At 48.2% G+C, this 22,399-nt stretch overlaps 1 protein-coding gene across 3 annotated transcripts in view; it reads left to right on the top strand.

Moving 5' to 3' along the window:
• The window catches only part of MTMR12 (myotubularin related protein 12), a 764,164-nt gene that overhangs the window by 338,390 nt on the left and 403,375 nt on the right, over window positions 1–22,399 (top strand). For all 3 annotated transcript variants that reach the window (XM_086960496.1, XM_086960495.1, XM_086960494.1), the window contains one exon: window positions 17,783–17,916. In XM_086960496.1, the coding sequence (XP_086816622.1) occupies window positions 17,783–17,916 (134 nt within the window). The remainder of the gene's footprint in view (window positions 1–17,782; window positions 17,917–22,399) is intronic.

The following is a 22,399-nucleotide window of genomic DNA, read 5'->3' as shown; positions in this document are numbered from 1 at the left end:
TGTTTTTGGCGGAAGTTATGTTGTCTTGAGTGGGATGCTTCGGCCTCTTCGCCCTTTCCTTGGTTCCTTTGCTGTGAGTGTACGAGCCTCTTCAGCCTTCTTTTCCCTCCTACATCCCCTCCTACATCCCCTTGGGGTCGGTAGGGTTCTGCTTGTGGGGTTCCCCTTGCCTGGCAGGGACGAGGTTCTTCCTGGTCCACAGATCTGGTCCCTCTGTTCTGTATTGGCTGGTGGGGTCCTTTCGCAAACCCTCCTTCCCCGGGGGTATTGCTAGGGTATCTATTCTACGTGAAGGAATCTGCGGCTAGTGGTCTCTATCAGATATACGAGTTACTTACCTTTGATAACGATGTATCTGGTAGAGACGATTCTAGCCGCAGATTCCTTCAAGGCCCGCCCTTCCTCCCCTTTTCTGCGAGGACCCTTGGGTTGGTCTTCGGTACTCGCCTCCCGGTGGGGGGCTGTGTCTCCTGTGACTGTGTGACTGCCTTCATTGTTCTTGAAGGGTCCCTCCGTCTGGGGGCGGTTCATTCCTCCCTAGTTCTTGGAGGATGGGGTCCGGTGTTCCGGTGCCCTGCTGCTCTGGCTACTCCAGGCTTGGGGGAGATTGCTTTCTATCCCTGTCCTTCCCTCCCCTCCCTCCCTTCCTTCCAGTGCTATCCCCTGATTAAGGGTCATCTGGCCATGCCTTACCTTGTCCCTTTTGGTGGTTACCCTCTATGTTGGGGTGGCTTGGAGGGTTGTTGTCCCCGTCTGTCTTGGGACTGGTCCCCTTTCTCAGGATAGGGGTGGTAGGTTTCCTACGTGTACCATGACTTTACGCATGTTCCTTGCTTCTTGGGCACGGGAGTGGGAGGCTGTCTATGTGCTGACAGGGTAGCTGCGCAGGGCTCTGCTTGCTCTTTCTTCTTTCCTGTCTTTGGGTTCTATGGTGTTTCCACTATTTTGTGTGGCGTGGTTAGTCACTTCTTCTTTCCAACGTTTCTGCTCTTTGCATACTGTTCCCATGCTTCCACTGTTTTTTACCTGATGATTCCGCGATGTGGTGCAGAAAAGTTTTCCGAAGAAAACTGACGTAGGCGCACTGGGGCTAGTCTTATGTGACCTCGCTGACATCACGTGCACGGACGACGCCTGGGCAGAGTCTCGTGATGCCGCCCCGCCCTCTGCACGCAGGGATGCTGTGACAAAATTGTTTCCGGATCCAGTCTCATGCCTGGGGATAATTCTACGTGAAGGAATCTGCGGCACAAATCGTCTCTACCAGATACATCATTACCTAAGGTAAGTAACTCGTACATCAAAAACCAAGCATGCTGTCTCCAATATAAGGTTTGTGTTTCATGCATGCACCCCAACCCCTTGTCCCCAGCAAAGATTCCATGCTGTGTATCCTCCTCTGCCTCTCTGGGGTTTGGCCCTCCTTATCTTCCAGGGTCCTACTCCTCCGCTATATTGGCAACAACCTGTTTCCATCTTTTAGTGCTGTAGTCAAAGTCTGAGCGGTGGTTTTATTTTGGCAAAGTCCATCTTTGCTGCACTAAATTTGAGATGCCTATGTTCGACTCCTTGCTGGATGCATGCTCGCTATGGTGTTGGATTGTAGGGTAAAAGTAGCAGACGTTCCTTCAGCGTAGGGTAGGTGTATGTTTTTTCTATTGAACAGGGTGCATAGTATGAGTAGAGTAGAGTAAATGTAAATTGATACTTGTATAGCGCACTACTCACCCGCAAGGGTCTCAAGGCGCTTGTACGAATACCGCTGTGGAACCCATCCTGGCTTTCCCTGTGAGGCGTCCACTCCTGGGCACCCCCAAGGTGGAGGCCAGGCATCCTTAGCGTTGTGAGGGCCGTTGTGGAGATTAAGCAAGCTATTGCCCAAAGTTGCAGAGTGGGACTCCATGATTGGAATAGGCACGAGGCGAGAATTATCAGGTCAGTGGAATTTTGAGCCCAAGTCCCGCCGAGGCGGGGAATTGAACCCTGGTCCCGGGCTAGACCTCTGCATCAGGGTCTGCCGCTCTAACCATTGAGACACTGAATATGAGCCCCACAAATCGTAGATTTGTATGGATTCAATGTCGATCAAACTTGTATCAAAGCAGAGTTGCTTTTTCTGGCTCAGTACCATCAAAGCTATCTTCTTTAACTGGTTCCTGAATGACCACTAAGATGTTATTCTCTATTAAGGATAGTGAGATTTCAGTTCACTTGGACACACGAGTGTCTAAGTCTAAGGGTTTTGACCTTTCAGATCCAGAAATGGTATAGTTTTGCAGCAAAGCACCACTGATACCTACTTAATAGGATGTTCTGGCAGGTAAAACCAGAGATCAAGATATTTACACTCCTATTCATAAAATTGTAATTGTTTCTAGGCTCCCAAACATCTAATCTTAGTTTTTATTCGGCTTAAGGCCATATATAGACCTTGAATAGCAGAATCCTCACAGAGGCCGACCAAATATCATCTATATCAGAATGTGGTAGGGGGTTGTTGTTTGCTGCCTGATCTAACATGGCCAGACGGCTATCTTGTTGTGGTGGTGTAGCAATGGGGCCTGCCAACTGTAGGAACTCCATAAGCTCTAGGGACAGGAGGATGACTTTACCACGAGGCACACAGTACGTTTTATGATTACCATCCTGTTGGTGCACTAAGGTGTTTTTAGCAAAATTGTTGTCCTTGGAATTCCTCGCCCATGGGATTATGATGTTGGATCTGATATTCTGTTCTCCATTTACACGCCTTTTTAAAAAAGAAATATTATATAAAGATAACTATATGGGGCCGTTGGGTATAACCAGTACACCAGCATGGTGTTGCTTTCACAGCTTTGTCCACAACCACCTGCTATTCTGCCACCAAGTCAGAGTTTCTCTGCAATTCAAGAGCAAGCCAGCTGTGACCATGGTAGGAGACAATTCCATGGGAAAAGATCCTAGTAAAAAAGATCATAGTAATACACAACTGATGATGTCCCCTCTAGAAGATAGAAATGAAAAAAACATTTCGGGAAAAGCCTTGTTTTTCTGAAATTGTGGAACATGCAGCTAAATACATTTTAGAAATGTAATCAAATGTCACTTTTATGGTCTGAATCTTTTATTGATTTTCAAAACCATTAAAAGAGGAAGGAACAAGACCCCCTGCTCCCAAAGACATCGCGGTAAGCGTTATTACCCTGGTAAAATGCATGGAGCGGTTCTGCTAACATAGATAAATAGCAGATAGAGGCAACACAACAAAAGAAACCCAACAACTGCCCCCTCGTCCACCAACAGAATAAAATGGAAGGGGATAAAGGGAATTATGGAGCCCACCGAGGATCATCACGGTCTAGGAGCCTTGCGCGGAGAGCCCTCTTGTGGAACTTGCGTATCAGCCAGGCGTAATAGTCTAAGGTATCGAGGGCAGGTCAGTTCCCTGAACTCCGTTATGAGCAATGTTAGGAAAGGGCGCCATAGCTCAGGGAACTCGGACCCTCTACCCGCCAGAGCAATCGTCAGTTTCTCCATCCACAACACTAGCCAGAGTCTCTGCAGCCATACAGTGTGTGGCAGGGGGTTGGGGAGATCGCCAATGCGCAAGTATATTCTGAGTAGCTGCTCCCAAGGCGACTGCGATCAGTCGTCTTCTTGAGGATTTTGCCAGGTACATAAGCGGGTTGGGTAAGCCTAAGAGAATGTAAGCTGGGAAGTTGCGTGTCCAGATGAGAATCTATTTCGTCCAGGATTTGGGACCAGTATGAGTGGATGCGGGTGCAGCTCCACAGGAGATGTTCCAGTGTACCCACCTCCCCGCAACCTCTCCACCACAAAGCGCTATGACTGGGATCAAAGTGGCAGAGACGCTCCAGCGTGTAGTACCGGAAGGTTACTACCCTAGTAAGTGTCTCGGTGAGGCCTGTGTGGTACGCTGAATGTCTAGCCCTGTAATAAATACAGTCTCATTCCTTGTGGGTGAGAGCGCAGCCTATGTCCCGCTCCCATTGTGCCCGCCCTGCATTAAACGTGTGTATAGTGTTGAGTAATACATTCTTGTAAGGATCAGAAATGAGTTTTTTTGTCGGTGGATCGGGTGACAAGCCACTTCTCGTACGTGGTCAATAGTCGCTGGGCACCAGGCCTGACTTGTGGTTGGAGGGCCCGGTGTCTGAGCTGCAAATAGGATAGCCTCTCCGCCTCCGGAATACCGTAATCCGTCCGGAGTCGAGGGAATGTAATGATTCCCTCTAGATAAAATAGGTGACGCAGAGATCTGCAAGGAGTGGGGCGCCAGTTTGCAAAAGCCTTGGCATCTGTTCCTGGGTGGAAATCTGGGTTATTAAATAGTGGCGTGAGTGGAGAGGTTAATGTCGTCAGCTCGTGAGCAGTGGCAGCGCGGTCCCAAGCTTCCATAGTCGTGCTCGTAATGTAAGAGGCATATAGGTTGGGTGGCCTATGTGCTTTGTGGAGGAAGGGGATACCCTGCAAGGGCGTGCCGGCTACTGCTTGGTCTTGGAACAACCAGTGCTTCTCAGATTCGAGACGACTCCACTCCACCAAGTAACGGAGCTGTGAGGTGTAGAAGTATAGCTGTAGGTCGGGGACCCCCACACCACCCCGCTCTGGCGGCCGAACCGCTATAGCATTCTTGAACCTAGGTTTACTTCCCTGCCATATGAGGCGCGCTAAGTCTGATTGGGTCTGCTGGATCCAGCCTGCTGGGGACGCAGAGGAAGTGTCTGGAAGAGGTATAGAATCGGGGGTAGTATGGCCATCTTGGGGGCCACTATCCTGCCTAACCAGGAGAGGGTGTGATGTTTACATTGGCCTGATTCTTTGCGGATGTGGGCATGGAGCCTGTCGTAATTAGCAGTGACAATGGCAGAGATAGTAGTGCCTAATTGCACTCCCAGATACGGTATTGTGGAGGTAGACCACTGTATTGAATGTTCTTCTCAAATGTGAGCCAGTGTGTGCCGAGTAAGGGAAATATCAAGGGCGGTCGTTTTGTCCATATTAATCTTTAACCCCGAAGCCCGCGCAAAGCCATGTAGTTCAATGAAAAGAGCCCTCCGCGCTAGAATCGAGTTAGAACGGAGAGAAGAGAATGTCGTCTGCGTATAGGCTGATTGTGTGAATATTTGCGCCGAATCCTCGATATGAGTAGGTGCTGTCTAATCTGCAACGCAAGTGGTTCCATGTAAAGTGCGAAGAGGAGGGGGGAAAGAGGGCACCCCTGCCTCGTGCCTCTACCTATGGGGAACGTCTGGCCATTTACTCGGACAGTGGCCTTAGGTGAGCGGTAACAGTTCAGTATGGGCGTGTGCAATTTGTCCTCAAAACCAAATTTCAACAGGATTTGCTCTAGATAGGGCCAGTGTACCCTATCAAAGGCCTTCTGTGTCAATGGGTAGTAGCATATATTCCCCCTGTGTTACATGCACTTTTTATCTATACCACTTCACTTAATTCACCTCTTATGGTGTTCTTCCCACAAGTCCCAGAATTTATATTTTTTTGAGGCGTATTTCTTATTTTTATCTAGAAAGTGCATGTAACATGATGGTAACATTCCTGGTTTTCCCTTTACTTCCTCTTTGAACTGTCCAATGATTACGCTATCGCAACAACGTCGAGGAAGGCTTGCAAGAGTAGCAACGATGGCTAGCTCAACCTACCATACTTAATCAAGCCTCCCCCTTATAAGTATATGGACGTAAGGGGTCTCTTTCTCTAGGGGCGCCACGAAGTTGAGAAAGGTCCCTGAAAACTCCTGACTTTAACTGTTGCGTAATGAGGACAAAAAAATATATATATATATATTCCCCCTGTGTGCGGGGCTTTTTCAATGAGGTGCAGGACCCTTTTAGTGTTATCGCTTGTTTGTATTTGCGGTATAAACTCTGTCTGGTCTGGTACCACTAGTTGTGCCATGTAGGGCGCTAGACGAGTCGCTAGAATGCTTGTGTAGAGCTTTATGTCTGTTTAGGAGGGAGATAGGTCTGTATGTGTTGCAGAGTGTCATGTCTTTTCCGGGCTTTGGGTTGACCAATATGAATGCGTCCAACATTTCTTTGGGGATGGTCCCTGTTTGTGCAAAAGTGTTAAATAGGTCCCGTCGCAAGGTGGCAACTTGGGCACAAAAAGTTTTATAAAAGGCTTTCGAGAAGCCATCAGGTCCCGGAGATTTACCGAGCTGGAGGCGGGAGATTGCCGCAATAACTTCCTCCATCCCTATGTCCCTGTTGAGGTGGTCCGCCTGCGCCTGGGTAAGCGCAGGTATCCGTGCAGCCTCTAGGTAGTCAAGACCGTGAAGAGCATCAAGAGGGTTTCTAGAGTATAGGTCTGCGTAGAAGTCTCGGAAAGCTTCCGCTATGGCTGCGTCATCTGACCTGAGCTCGCCCCCCGGATCCCGTACAGCCTGCACTCCCTGACTCTGCTGCGCCTACCGCAGTTTGAGAGCCAGGAGGCGGCTGCACCTGTCGCCTCCAGTATAATACGAGTGACGAAAGGGAAGGGACGAATATTCGGCCTTATCTTGCTCTAGCGCTGCGAGCTGCTTCCTCTCTACACAGAGTTGGCGCCAGGCCCTGCCTGCACCAGTGCGCTGGTGCATCTGTTCCAGCTCTGCAACCTGCTTGATTAGCTCCGCTCGCTTTTGACTGCTTTCCACATTACTGGCTGCAGATATGGTGATGAATACCCTCCGTAGGACGACCTTAAGGGCAGACTATTGCGTCGCCAGGGACGTATCGAAGGTGATGGCCGTTTTGATTTGGGTGACTGTGGATGCTTGGTGTAGTAGCGTATTTCGTAGGCGCCAGTGTCGCAGTGATTGCTGAGTGCACGGGAATTGAAAGGTTGCCATAATCGGGGAGTGATCGGAGCGGGAGGCAATAAGGATTGAGGTGTCTGTCGCAAGAGCCTGTAGGGGAGTGGAGCCAATGAAGTAGCCTAGTCTGGCATATGTTTTATGTGCCCCGGAGTAATAAGTGTAGGCTCGACTGTGAGGGTGGAAATGGCGCCACATGTCTGAGTCCCAGCTCCTGGAGACGATCCAGTCCAGCCTGAGAGAGCCCCAACCTGTGTCGTACGCTGACAAGAGTGGTCAGTGAGGTTGTCGAACACCATGTTTAAGTCTCCCCCTAGCAGCAAGCGCCGTTCAGAATTAGCTGTCGCCGCAGTGAGCGCTGTGTGGATGAATTTCTCCTGTCCCTCATTGGGGGCATAAACGGAACCCACTATCTGGGAAATCCCTGCCACCATAAACTGGTATGTAAGCAAGCGGCCCCTAATCTCAGCTTCCTTCTGGAGAACACTAGCTTGAAAGGATCAGGAGACCAGGATGGCAACCCTGGCAGACTTAGTGGAATTAGAGGAGAACATTTGTGTGGGTAAGGCACAGGACTTCATTCTGTGGTGATCTTTGGGAATGAGGTGGGTCTCTTGTAGTGGACATATGTCTGCAGCCAACTGTTCCAGATAATGGAGAACTGCCCTGTGTTTAATCGGGTTATTGAGACCACGAACATTAAATGTTAGTATTTTAAGTGGTTTATGTGGCATGCGTCGTGTAACGGAAGGACTGGCTAGGCCGAGCCCCGGAAGGCCTCTCAAGTGACCAAAGCTAAGAAAGGAAAAGCGCATTTCGTTGTCTGTGGGACCTGCCGCCTGGAAAGGAGGGGAAGGTGTACGAGGGGTAGCAACACCAAAAAAACACCCCAATACACCCCGCAAATGGAATATTTCCTACTCCTCCCCCTTCCCCCCCCCCTCCCCCCCCCCCCCGCCCAGAAACACTCTTTTTATGGACTGTTCTTGTTCAGACTATCGTCCCAGGACGACTGGTAGAACAACCAGTTGGGGTCCATAGTGTGGTCAATGTGAGCGGGTACTCTCCCCCCACCGCCTGCCCATAATCAGCAGGGATGCATTCAGAGGGTTCAAAAGAGGGGATAAACTTCAAGTCCTTCACTTGGCATTAGAGCTCTCCCCAGCGAGGGCCTCCGTAGCTGCAGTCAGTTCTTCCTGCTGGCTTCAAGCAATTTCCGAAGCAGGTGGTTTCCAAGGGCGTCGTCTCCTGCCTTGTCGTTGCCAGCCTGATGGAGATATTTCCGGCCCGAGCCACCGGTGTCATCTTCCTCGCTAGGCGCCATCAGGCCCAGTAGGCGGCAAGCATCCACTAAGGAACGAAGTTGATGGAGTTTGCTATTGTACCGAAAGATAAGGCGGAATGGGTGCCCCCATGAGTACGATATCCCCTGTTGCCGTAGCTGATCAGTCGCAGGGCGAAACTGCAGGTGTTGCTGCAACGTGATCAGGGCTAGATCCTGATACAGTACTGGGGAGTTGCCCTGGAAGGAGATAGGATGGAGAGACCTCGCCTTGGAAAGGATAGATTCCTTGGTCTTAAAGTCCTGGATGCACACCAGGATATCCGCCGATGGGGCGTTGGGGCCGCGAGGAGGACCCACTCTGTGTGCCCTATCTAAGACTACATTTCCCTCATGGGAGTCAACTAGTATGTGCCGGAAGAGACTGGTAGCAAAGGCAAACAGGTCCCGGGTTTCATCAGAGTTCTTCACCCCCCAGATCCGAATGTTGTGTCGGTGGGATCGGTTTTCAATATCTTCCAAGTGCATCTCCATATCCACGTTCTGGTCTTGTAGTCTGATGACTTCTTGCTTGAGCGTTGTCTGGTCGGTGACTGCGGCATGGCTTTTCTCTTCGAGTGTGGCCACCCGCTCCCCAACGCTGTCGACATCTCAGCGTATTTATTTGATTTCCGTGGCAAATTTGGCTTTCACCGATTGAATATCTTCCCTGAGAGTGAGGAACAGTAACTCCAGGAAGGCTTTCGTGATGGGTTTGTCTCCAGAGGTCGTGGGGTGCTTCGATGTCTCTGCGTCTGGCGCCGAGGTAGCCATATTGGGGATGGACTGTGAGCGGCCAAAGATGTCCTTCAGGGGTTTCACCTTGGCGCTCCTGGCCTTGGACATGCTCCCCCGCACACTTTAAGCACCTGTCAGAGCGAGATCGAGGAGTCGGCGTGTCACCCAGGCGGTCATGGGTCTTCCAGCAGAGGGCAGCTTCTTTTCAGAGGGGCACAGGGCGATTGGCAATAGGATCGTGGGAGCCCTTTTGTTTGTGGCAGTGTGGGTATCTTCGTTTAGGCAAAGGGTTTGCTCTCGCTTCCCGGTACGGCTGTTATGTGCTCGCCTTGTTCGCAGGTGACATCAGGGTGTGCCGCAACTCCGAGTGGGAAGGGCAGGGGCCAGTTACTCGTTCGGCAGGTGGGGTGCTAGTAGGGGTCACCTTATTCAGCCGGTTAGGTATGTCTCATGTAAACCATGCAAGTCCCTCACCATGTGCCGCGTGGATCCACCTGGCTGCGGTATCGTCTCCCGCACTGGATCTCTGCGATGGTAGCCCCCTCCACGAGTCTTCTACTGGTTGGTATGGGCTCTCGAGGCTCTGCGACACTGGGGGAGCTGGGCCGGGTCAACTGTGTGTAGGCCTCATACCAGAGGGTCACATTAATCTTCCCCCAACTTGTGGCGCTGAAGTTCAAGATCGGGGCACAAGTCCCAGAGCTGCGGACCCCGGGCGCGTGTCACAAAAAGGTGGCGGGCTCGCGGTTCACTCCAGGCCGGGGATGTACATGACCTGGCGCATCCGCAGCACCCCCAAGTGGTCAGCAGCACTTCACCTGAGTCCGGCGCGAGGCCTCACCGCACGCCCGGCCTTGAGTGGCCGCTCCAGCGCGGGCAAGGGGAAGATGCTTGATAAGCTACAAGTCCGTGGCGGGGCGCCGAGCATGGGCCAAAACAGCTAGGCCGTGTGTCCCGGGGCTCGTAGCTCACACCGCGCTCTTAGGGTGTCTCCTCCGTTACCTCTGTCAGACCGCCCTCAGCAATCCTGGGACTACCAGGCCCTGTGTCCTTCAGATGGCCGCCCCTGATGAGCAAATGAGGATCGATGTGCTGCGGGGGGGGGGGGGGAGGGGGTCACTCTGGTCTGTCGACCCAGAGCGGGGGTGCAGCGGCAACCTCGGAACCCGCCCTCTGGAGTTGCGGCCTCACCTAGGCCGCAGCCGCGCTGCTCGCTGTCGTGACGGACCAACCCCCAATTCAGGCCAGGGATCTGCGTGGCCCGGTCCAGTGGCAAGGTGATCAGGCCGCAGGCAGCACTCTACCCGTGCCCAGCGGCGGACTCAGCGGGGCATTCCGAAGCAGCCCCGCAGGTGTCTGGATGACTCCTAGCCAAGCGTCCCCACCTCCGTGGCCCCGGGGACAGTGTGGGCCTCGTCCGCAGTCCAGGCCTCGTCCGCGTCAAAGAGCTCCGTCGCCAATGGAGATACCAGTGTCGGTTGGGGCACCGGGTAGGAGGCTGGCTCTGTGGCGGCCAGGAGTGAAGGTGCCTGCCTCACTGCGTTGTTGGGTCCTCCCTGTCCCGGGGATGCAGGAGCTGCCTCCTGGCCGTCTCACAGGGGCGCCTGTATCCAATCCCTCCGTCAGGGTATCGGGCTCCGGATGGGTCCGGAGCGTTCCGTGCGAAGTTGTAACGGACCCTCGTGCTATTTTGCGCCATGGAAGGGCCACCTGTGCTGAGTTGGGAGGCGACGGGCAGGAGCTGAGAAGAACGCGTCCTATCCCGTCGCCATCTTGGCCAAGCCCCCAAATGTCACTTTTAAATGCTTTATTTGTGAAAGTACCATTTTTAAAAAGAAAGGTGGAAGGGAGCACACTGCCTGATATACAGGCACTCAGTTTTGCTCAGATGCGTTAAGGTAAAAGCAGTGCATGTTAACATTTCAGCAAATTTCTTTAGTTTTCACCATTGTTGGTGCAGCAGTGCAGTGTATCTCTATAGATGTGTTTCAGGATAGTTGTAAAAAGTTGTTTTAGAGATGCTGGCATAGCCACTTAGTCTTTGCATATCTCTGTACTTAATAAGAGCAGGTCCATCAACCAAAGCTAGTCACCCATCAGCTCAAGGGAGCTTTTTTAAAAAGCACTATCTATCCTTGAGCCCTAAAAACTCATGGTTATCCCTTAACCATGTCTGAACCCTAAAAGCTCCCTACCATCCCTTAGCACTACCCTACTCCTCACCCTAAAAACTACTTAGTACACCTTAGCACTAACCTGAACTGACCCCTAAATTCTCCTTACTACCCTTTAGCTTTTCAGAGACCTGTACCCTAAAAAAGCCTTTCTGTCCCTTACATTACCCATGTTTGAACCCTAGATACTCCTTACTATCTTTAGCACCACCTATCCCTGAACCCTAAAAACTTACTGTAGGAAGGTGGAAATCCGACTATATGGTTACCCCCACCTTTTGCCTAGTGTTTTGCTGGTTTTCGACTTGGTTGGACTGAGATCCTGCTATTCAGGGCCCCAGTCTTTCTGCTTTCTCTATAAAATGGACTCTATGTACTTTAGGTACATTCCAGATTGGTTACTGGGTCACCCTTGTGAGCCCTGTATATGGTACCGTAGGTACCCAGGGCATATGTGCACTGTTGTATCTTATGTATTCCTGCTGCTCAGCTAGAATCCATGTGATGTGGAATGTTGGATGAATGGAAAGTTAGAGGTTTGTGAATGTCAGCTGGGTGAGGGCTGAGCAGCAGGACAGCTGCTCCTGATGGGGTTATCGTTTTATGTTATCGTTTTATCTCATTAACATCTTAACTTAAATAAAGTAACTTACTTAATCTACATGGAAGTACCGGCATCTTTCTGATTACATCATTTGGCGATGTTCTGTTGAAGAATCCATGCGTGCAACTATAAAGTAGCTAATTAGCCGTCGTGAAATGGACTGAAACTTAGTAGAGTACTCCAAGCGGATAGACTGGAAGCAGAGAAGTATTAAAAAAAAGAACTAGTAAAGAAATATGAAGGTACATGACTTTTAACGCTCTCTAAGAGTATTTGTTTAACGCTGACTGGCTATCAAACCCCATCAGTGACCATGCCATCGGTCGCCCGTAAACCCAGGTGTGCCAGATTCAACAGCGTGAAAGATTAGCGTTAATTAAGCGTGGCTTGGGGCCAAGGAATCGAACTTCAGTGACTAGTGCGAGCATATTACCTGCCATTGTGTTGCTTGATGTTTGGGAGCAAAGATCGAGCCGCGGAGTAAATTTGGAGTGACATTATCATTAGCGTTAATCAAGCGCTAATTACAAGCCGGTTTGTTTGGTTGCGGTTCGGGGGCAAAAATCGAGCCTCAGTGTGGTGAGCTAAAATGTGATAGCAGTTCTCCTTTGTACATTAGAAGGGACAATATTCCCTGTAAATTGTACACTACGGATTGATCAAAGGCGGAGAACGGGCCTTTGTGCTGCTTATTCTTTGTTGAAAATTGATGAAATACTCTGAGACTTTAAGAAAGAATGAAAGAATCGGAATTTAAAGGATAAATAAAAGCATGTTGGAAGTGCGCGGAGAACTGAATCTCTGAAAGGAAAAATACAAGTTAAACGAACATTTTGTTATAATTGGGTCTTGGCGAGCAAACGGTTACAGTTTACTTTTGAGAATGGTTTACACGAGACAGCCGAAACATGAAATGGCTTACCTTCGGCGTCTTCCTCTGTGACGACACGTCACTCTATACATGAAAGACTATTGTGCAGCGTTTTTGGTGCAAGTTCGTGCCGTGAACCAGCCGGCACGACGTCGATTTGCGTGCATCCATTTTGGTTATGGAAAATGTACTATTGTCGACAGTGTGCTATTAAGATGAGTTTTGAAGAGAATGCTGCGGCTCTTTGATGTATATCAAGTACTGGAATTAAGATTGCCAGAGATTTCAACTTTAAAAAACGTGTAAACGGGTTACGATGAGTATTTAAAAGATGCCAAAGGATGTCACCAACATGTCTTACATCTGTGTGGAACATTGTTCAGTGGATATCGGATATCGGCAGTGCGAAGGTTAAGAGCCCGGATAAAAATTAAAAAAGGAAAGCAAATGGTAATTTCAAGCTGGTTTTTAGCACTGTGGATGCTGTGATAGGACAAAGGTCCTGCTAATGGAAGCTGGACAACGTCACAGGACTTGGAACGCAACGGAAAGCCAAAATACGGGGTTGAAGAGCTCATGTTGGGGACACAGGTCCCAGAACTTTACCACAACAGGGTCTAGGATCCCTAAAGTGTTGTGTATGAGTGGTGTCAGGTTGTTAGGCCACTCATTGGTTTGAGTGTGTATGAGGTGAATGCAGTATAGTCTCTCAGTATTGGTGTAGTTTGGTAGCAGGTGCAGAAGTCACCAAGAGTTGGCAGTGTCCATCGCACGTCATGGTTGCGTTGGGAGTGTCCCTCGCACGTCAGGGTTGCGATGGGAATGTCTCTTGCCTCGCAAGTCAAGGTTGCGTTGGCAGTGTCGGTTTGAGTGTGTATGAGATGACTGCAGTATAGTTTCTCAGTATTGGTGTAGTTTGGTAGCTGGTGCAGAAGTCACCAAGAGCTGTCCCACAACAGGTGTTGTGTGTAATTGAGATTTTCTATAAAATGCCTATGGGGTATATACCATGTTTGTCCAAGCATGTTTTGTGGGTCATGTACCCTATGTTGTTTTTTTTTGCTTTTCCCTCGCACCTCAGGATTGCGATGGGAATGTTTTTGCCTCGCACGTCAAGGTTGCGTTGGCAGTGTCCCTCGCACATCATGGTTGCGATGGGAATGTCTTTTGCCTCGCACGTCAAAGTTGCGTTGGCAGTGTCCCTCGCATGTCATGGTTGCGTTGGGAGTGTCCCTCACACGTCAGGGTTGTGTTGGGAATCTGCTTTGCCGGGATGGCTATGTTGTGTATGGCCACTCATTGTTTGTGAGGGTTGGATGTTGGTGTTTAAGTCACCAAGAGTGTTGTTTGGTGTATTAATGAGTTTGGTGAATGCTTGTTCATTTGTCTGAAGTGTATATGTTGTTTCCTGATATATATGATGTTAAGGTGTGTTCCTGTGTGTGTTGCTCGTTGTACTGGTCTGGCCAACTGGTATGATTTGTGGCATATGAGTTTGTTGGTGTAAGATGTAGGATAGCGGTTTATTTCAGGAAGTTACGCGATGCTCTGTTCAGATTATAGTGTGGTGTGTAATCCCTAGCAAAGCTGTGTGCGAGAGGAGATGTAATATATGGTCTCAAGATGTATCTTTTATGTCAGTTTGTGACTGGTTGGGATGCGAGGTGTGTGGAATTGTATTGCATATTCATTATATTGCATATCTATTATTTGTGATGTATTTACAATTTATTGAGTGCATTGTTTTCAACTTAATGACAATATGTACTCTTCATATTGTCATTATCTTAATTGTTTCATCTATTATATTTCACAGTGCAATTGTTCCCCAACGAAGGGAGATATGTTGTATCTTATGTCTTCCTGCTGCTCAGCTAGAATGCATGTGATGTGGAATGTTGGATGAATGGAATGTTAGGGGTTTGTGAATGTCAGTTGGGTGAGGGCTGAGCAGCAGGACAGCTGCTCCTGATGGGGTTATCGTTTTATGTTGTCGTTTTATGTTATCGTTTTATCTTATTAACATCTTAACTTAAATAAAGTAACTTACTTAATCTACATGAAAGTACCGGCATCTTTCTGATTACATCATGCACCCTAGGCCTACCAGGGGCAGCAGCATGTATTGTGCCACCCCTGGTTAGCCTTCCAAACTGACACCACAGGTCTGTACTTACAGCCTGGGTAAGGTGGTGTAATCACCCCTTACTTAGATATAGTATATCTATATCTACCTTACATATAGACACATAGTAACCTATAAGTCACTCCTATGGCAGACCTTGACAATCCTGGAGGCAGAGTGCTTGGTTTTATGTGAGAGGGTGCCCTAGCATGAGCTGAGCCCCTCTGCAGCTTTCGGAACCATCTTCTTATAGCTCTTTAATGATATAGACATACCATATACTCTTAAGTGCATTATCATCCTTGCGTTCAATACTAACTTTTGTTTGGTTTTATCAAAGCATGTCGTGTAAGGTGTCAAACACTTTGGAATACTACCCCGCACGCCAATTCTGGCGGCGGGGGTAGCATTCCACGAAGAATCTGCGACACAGGACACAGACTTCCATACATCTCTGACGCTGACCTGCGCTCCCAGCAAAGCTGAGACCTGTATCGGACACGAGAGACGTGGGACCGGAACTCCTGGACATCCTGCATTTTGCAACCTGCCCCCACTTCCCGAGGTATCCCGAAGTTGTGCATAGGGGTGCTTGAAGCCCCAGCCCCGAGCACCTTTTGCACCGACGCTCAGAGGCCCACACTCCACGAGTGTCCCGTGGGTCTGCTTTGTGCATTTCAGCACGACGCATCTTCGCGGTTCCTAGTCCGTTGGCTAGTGAGCCCCCAAGAAGACCAATCCTTGATTTACTTTGCTTTCCTAGTTCTCCAGGCTTGCTCCAACTCCTCTCCAAAGGAGGAGTTCCACAGGCCTTGCTGGTCTGCACCGAAGCCCATCTCGACATCCTGCGTGGATTGCGTTTGCCAAGGCTTGTTGGGTCCAATTCAGATATCGACACCGCAGTCAAATAGATCCTTTGTGGGGTAGCTCGAATCCAGCTCCTGGTCGTCGTCGACGCCTCCTGGTCCTCGTGGCTGAAGAGACCAGCTTCACCTTTTCACCTGAAATCACCCTACATTGGCTGGAATCTTCCTGTCGCCATTCTGGTCACTGGCTAGTGGCCCAGACTCTGTCTCCTCTGCTTTCAGGTTCCTCACATCTCCGATCCACCCTTGGATCCACCAGGACACTTTTCCTCTGGTCGCCTGCAGCACTTCTTCGCAGCTCTCCATTGGAATCGACGACAAAACCAGACACCAAAAGGCACCTATGCACCCGGCTTCCGTGGGTGAGGTAACACGAGTACTCCGGTGCTCCCGTGGGTCTTGACTCTCGAAGTGTCCTAGACTAAAAGGGTTCCATCGTAGTTCACCTAGAATTCCCCTTAAACTGTAACTTTGTAACTTGTTTGTTCTCCATAGAAAGTCAATGGTAACCCGCGGCTGTGTTTAGACATTGCACATGGCAATCGTGGGCCTCCTACATCCTAACTTTTGGTGGTTCTAGGCAACCCCAGCGATTCCACAGACCCTAGGCCTGCTTTCTAACTCTAACGTGGTTCTTATACCACTATTTTAGTATATGGTTTGTGAGGCCCCTAGGGCAAAACGTATACTGTGCAGCTTATCGTATGCTAATTAAGTTCCTTGTATTCTCTGACCTCATAAAGAGTGCAGAGGAGTTGTGTTTAGAATAAATACATATATATTTGATATATACCTTGTATGGTGTGCTTTCATTTGATCATTCAAGAGCTTATAATTGGTAAAACAACTTGCTTAACTAGTCTCCAAGTCTTAGCCTGAAGGCTGGCTGCTCTCCACAGCTACCACTAGGATAGCTTTCTATAAGGTTGACTTTATAACCTACCATCAATAAGGGTCGATTGGACTGGTGCAAGGTGCCCACTAGAATAGTGGACATCATATACCAGGCCAACTTCTCATACTACTACACCCATAACGCCTAAAAATACAAAAAAACGAAAAAGTGTAGTACCTTTTCACATTTGAAGTATATATTCTTTTCTCAAGGTGCATCCGTGTAATGCTGACCCAGATTGTCCACCTGGGGGAACCCCCCCCCCCCTCCTGCAGACACCACACTACATTGATTTACAGAAGAGGATTCTTACAAGTTGTTGCTCCTAATCAGCGGCTCCTTTCTATCTTTTCTAAACAAGGTCTTGTTTCAGTTTTGGTTTGTCAGCATCTTCTTTACTGAAGGTCATATTTCTGCAATCTTTTCACATGCTACTTGGGAGACGGATGAGGTGCCTGCTCTGAATATTGCCTCCATCCACGTTTAATTAACATCCTTTTTGTGACAGAAGGAATGACAGAGGTGCATGTAAGGGGTTTAGTGGCCCGAATCATGACCCATCTCTCAGTTTATGATCTACTCGAGTTTCATATATTTTAAGTTTCCCGTTTTCCAGTTTAGGAATATGTGCATAACCTTGTGTGCATGTGTACAAAAAGTCATAAGGAGTTACTTGGCGCTTGCAGGTTATGATTGTATGAATGTCTGTCCTTTAGAAGATTAGTTAGATGTGTAATTACAGAACCTCAATCATATAATGGACCATAATGCATTGTGTACGAAGGCAATCAGAACTGTGAAAGAATACCGTGTCAAGACGTTTCAACCCTTTGGAATGTCCTAATGCTGTGATCATCCTCAGGGTAGGACCTCATGAGCAGCAGCCCAAAAAGAGTGTGAGTCACTGTGAGATTTATCTTAGCTCTGAAGCTGAATGGTTCATTGTTGGTACGTAAGAAATCGCTAGCTGCGATTTCTACCAGAGTTCTGCTAAATAATGAGCAAACCTGCATGCTAGTTGTTCCATCTCAGATTATTTCTCAGATGGGTTCCAACAACTTGAAATAGATCACTGCATTTACATGTGGTGAATTGGTTCTTTTCACAATTCCTTTGTTTTAATCATTTGCTTAGGTGTTTTATGTTGAATTTTCTTTTCAGTCAGGCTTTCCGCTGAAAATTACTGTATTTATTGTTTACTGTACAGCTTACCTTATATTCTTTCACAAATATATCCTAGAGGTTTATAAATCATTGTATCAGATCACCCGAGCACTTACAACTTTGAGAAGTATATAGAGACTGACGTTCAATTAAAATGTTATCTGTTTGACATAAGCTTACTTGAGCTTTCTCTTTATGTCTTAGTTTATGATGAAAAAAAGAAATCCCTTTTGTCCGGACTAGTAAGAAAATATCCAGAGAAACTGATTCTTTATTGCAAAGACTTTCGAGTTTTCCACTTTTGTTTAAAATTTACGAAAGAAGAGGAAGTTAAAAGGGTAAGTTTGAAATGGCAGTTCATATTTTTTTTCTCCATATTTTATGCTCTTGTCATTAATTTTCTCTTGTGTAGTTTAAAGTTTGTGGTCTATTCAGAGATCCATCTATCTGCCTTTAATCACCTCAATTTGGAATAAAGTAGTGTAAGCATTCATTTTTGTTTGGCATTTAAAATAGTGGAAGTATTCATGTTTAGTTTATACTTTTACAAGTCACTGTAAATGTCAGGCTTGGCTTACTCTGTTTTTACACCTATATAGTGCAGGAATTCACAAAACGCAAGTGACTCTGCCACAGAGCCCATCCGATAACGAACTAGCGCAATATGTCCGTGCAAAATTGACTACAGGTCTTGAGGTGCTGGCCTATTGCTTCTACTGTACTAGACCACTTGAATATGGATGTCAATTAAGGGTCGCAGTGGTTTTAAATGTATGTTGTGTGCTTACGATTTAGAGTGTTTGCGTGAGAGGGCATATGTGTGTGTTTGTGAGGAAAAGTGAGTGAGTCAGTAACATATAGGGCCAGATGTAGGTAAATCTTTTTTTCTGACTCTTAAATACCGACTCATACCGAATCGGTATTCAAGAATCGGAAAACGGGATGTAGCTAAAAAATCGGTAAATTTTACTGATTCGGTATCATTCGGAATATCCAATCGGTATTTTCCGAATCGGAATGAATGTGATTTACCGGATCGGTAAATCACATTCATTCCTATAGGCCTTCTGGGCCAATGGAATGAATGGGATTTACCGATTCGGAACATTCCATATCGGAAAATACCGAATCAGTAAATACAGATTCGGCAAATACCAAATCGGCAGTTTGAAAATAGACATGTGACCCTGCTAACCAATCATGGACACCCTGCACACCCCACAACCAAGGCCCGGAGTAACCGACCAATGAGAATGAAGCACCCCTCCCCAGTACCTGGGAGTGGCCACACCCATGCAGGTGCAGAGCAACTGAACAAACAAATGAGCTGAGGTGAGAGGAGCTGACTATCCAGAGTACAACAGAATGGAGTCTCAGGAAGGCCAAAAGGATGGTGGAGAGCACAAAAGAAAAATCAAGTTCAGCCCAGCAGAACTGCAGGTGCTGGTAGAAGAAATTGTGAGTCACAATAACCAAATTTTTGGAAAACAGTCTCTGCATGTTGCAGAGTCTGTGAAGAGAAACATATGGCTTGGCATACAGGCAAAAGTCAATGACATTGGTGTGACGCACAGGGAGATTGATGACATCAAGAAACGATGGTACGACCTGCGCATCATAACAAAAAAGAAGATTGCTGCCCAAACAAAGGAGGCTGGTGTGACAGGAGGTGGCAGGAGCAAAGCACCAAAACTGACTGAGATGGAGGAGCTTGTTGATCCAACCCTGGAGCCAGAATGCATCCATGGGATTGGAGACTTGGACAGTACAGTACAGCAAGAGCAACTAAGAAACAAGGTAAGATGCTTGTACCCTAATCCACACCCATTACCCTGAACCTGTACCCCCCTGTGTATAATCATTACACTCCTGAACAGCTCATACTTGGGGCCAGCAATGCATCATGGGAGACGTAGTCATGATTACATACATGCAATGCAAACACCATAAAATTCAGCAAAGCATACCACACACATCTCCTAACACACAATGTACACTAGGCAAATGTGTGTAAACAATTTATTTAAGAACTACACACAGGTGAAAAACACTATTGACCCTATGTCCATATGTTTTCACAGGAGAGTCCTCACGCAGTTCAGCACCAGCAAGGGAGGAGAGGGCACCAGCAACTAACAGAAGAGAAAAAGAGAAACAAAGCACATGTCATAGCGCTGTAGAAGGAGGCAACAACACAACCCAGGAAGCCTCAACACCAGAGCGAGCCTCAACACCTGTCCCGCTATCACCTCTATTGTTTCGATCACCAGAATTGGAAACCACACCGCTTACACCAACACCAACATCCAGGTCGTCCATGCATGGAAGGGCAAGTAGGCCTGATGTGACCCCTCCGAGGATCCTGCAAACCTCAGATGAGGAGGATGAGGATGGAGAAAATCAAACAATCGCACCGTGGCTAACAAGGCCAGACCACAGAGTGCAGCAGGCGCTGCGCGGACCAGTGTCCTTGGCAGGAGGGCACGTGAGGGTGGCGATGGGCAGGAAGGTGGGAGCGTCTTCTGTGGCCTTGAGGCCACAATGGTCAAAGTTCAGCACATGCAGGCCAAGGCAATGTTGGCCGTGAATAGGCACGTGCGCAGCATGAACTGCAAAATGTCACACATGGACAAGGGAATAGGCCACATTTCTGGTAGCATGGAGGCAATTGCCAAGGGGATGTCAGACATCTCTACATACTTAGGTGTACTGTCTGATAAGTTGGACAGGGACCAACTAGAGCGTCGCAGGGAGCGGCAGTAGTCCAAGGCACTGAACAGATTTGCTACAGCTACATCACTACTGTGCCGCCGCTCAATAACCATGCAGGATGCAATAGTGCACTGCTGCACAGACTTGACACGGGGCATGGGAAGAGTGACCTCTGCGATGGAGCAGATGCTCACAACTCAAACAGGCACTGCTGGTGACACAGGTGTGGAGGAGACAGAGTGGTCCACCAGCATGAGTGGCTCCAGCACACCTGTATAGGAGTGTCAGGCACAGCAATGATGAGTCAGACCCCAGCCAAGATATGGAAACCCAGCCAAGTAAATCCCGCAATGTAGTGCGTGGCCGTAAGCATTGAACATTGCCTAAAATCCACAGGAATGCTCACAGTGACGGCAACTGAGCAGGCGCAATCATGGACGCGAACATTGATGGACAATGGCTTTTGTTTTTAATTCATGATGTAGTGAATATTAAACTACACTCGTCAAACACTATACCTGTCTGTGTGTCATACATTACCTAGAAATATCGACGTGTAATCTCTGACCATCTCAATCTTCCATCTGTTGCTGCTTCTCCTGTTGCTTGGGGTCTGCATGTTCTTGGTCATCATCAATGTCCTTGTGATGTGTTACCTCCACCTCTGTGCCTTCTTTGGTGGCAAGATTGTGCAACAAGGCACAGGTCACTATTATCTTGCAACACAGGATGGGGGTGTACTGCCGTGCACCTCCACTCTTGTGGAGGCAGTGGAACCTGTTCTTGAGGAGTCCAAATGTGCGCTCCACTACGTTGCGACTTGACCTGTGAGCGATATTATAACGCCTTTCACCTCTGTTAGTTGGATTGGGGTACGGTGTGAGCACAAAGGAACGCAGGGCATATGCATTATCGCCTAGGAGGGAATGAGAGGTCCATGAGTTACATACACATGACACATACATCTGCCATTCATATCAGGGTGTGTTGCACTTATTTACCTAGCAGATATCCATCACCAAAATCTCCTGCAACAAGCCGTGTGTATATTCCGCTGTTCTGAAAAATATAGGAGTCGTGGGTGCTCCCTTGAAATTTGGCCACTATGTCTGTGGTGATGTTGGCAGCATTGCATATCACCTGCACATTGATGGAGTGCGTCGACTTACGATTTCTGTAGATGTGTTCAGTGGCTGCAGGTGGGCATAGTGGAATGTGGGTGCCATCTATGCAGCCTATCACATGCGAAAGTGTGCCAGTCGATAGAAGTCTGTTTTTGTAAGTTCCCCAGGTGTGTCAGGGAACCGGATGTAATGTTCCATTCTCTGTGTCATGGCATCCAGGAACATCCTGAAAAAAAGTGACGGGCAGCTCTGGGACACCCCACCTGCCACACCAATCAGACTCTGGTAGCTCCCAGAGGCAAGCAGGTGTAGGCTACACAGCACCTGCACATGGGGTGGGATGGCGTGGGCCCTGGGTGTTGGGTAATCCAGGTATGGGTGGAGGTCCCTAATCAAGTTCAGGATGGTTCTGCGGTGTAGCCTGTACCTCTGCAGTATCTCTGGCTCAGTCAGTTGGAATAGGGTGATCCTCTGCCTGTACACCTGCTCCTCCCTTCTCCATTCCCTCAATCCTGCTGCCTGCAGCCTTTGCCGCCTCGCAATCACATAGAATGCTGCCATTCTTGCAAAACTGTCGCATTTTGGGCCCTTTTTTATAGCCTGCACCTGGTTACCACCTGATTTCAATCCATGGTAAATACGGACTCTTAAATACCGAATTTCATGGAATTCATCTTGATGGGCCTTTTTTACCATTTCCTATTTACCGCTTCGGTAAATAAGAACTCGGTAAATAAGGAATCGGTAAATACCGAATCGGAATTTTACCGACTCATATTTACCGAATCGGTACATTTTTACCACCTACATCTCATTTTCCAAATACCGGTCGGTAACGGGCGAAATTACCGATTTTCGGCCGTTACCGACCGGTATTTGCCTACCTACATCTGGCCCATAGTGAGTAAGAATGAATACATTTCAGTGGCACTAAGTATGAGTGAGTCAGAGAGAGATAATGTGTGGGTGAAAGTGACTGTGAGTG

This window comes from Lissotriton vulgaris, chromosome 3_1 (genome assembly GCF_964263255.1).
Source record: "Lissotriton vulgaris chromosome 3_1, aLisVul1.2, whole genome shotgun sequence".
Taxonomy (NCBI): Eukaryota; Metazoa; Chordata; class Amphibia; order Caudata; family Salamandridae; genus Lissotriton; species Lissotriton vulgaris.
This window is presented reverse-complemented; position numbering and strand designations above follow the sequence as displayed.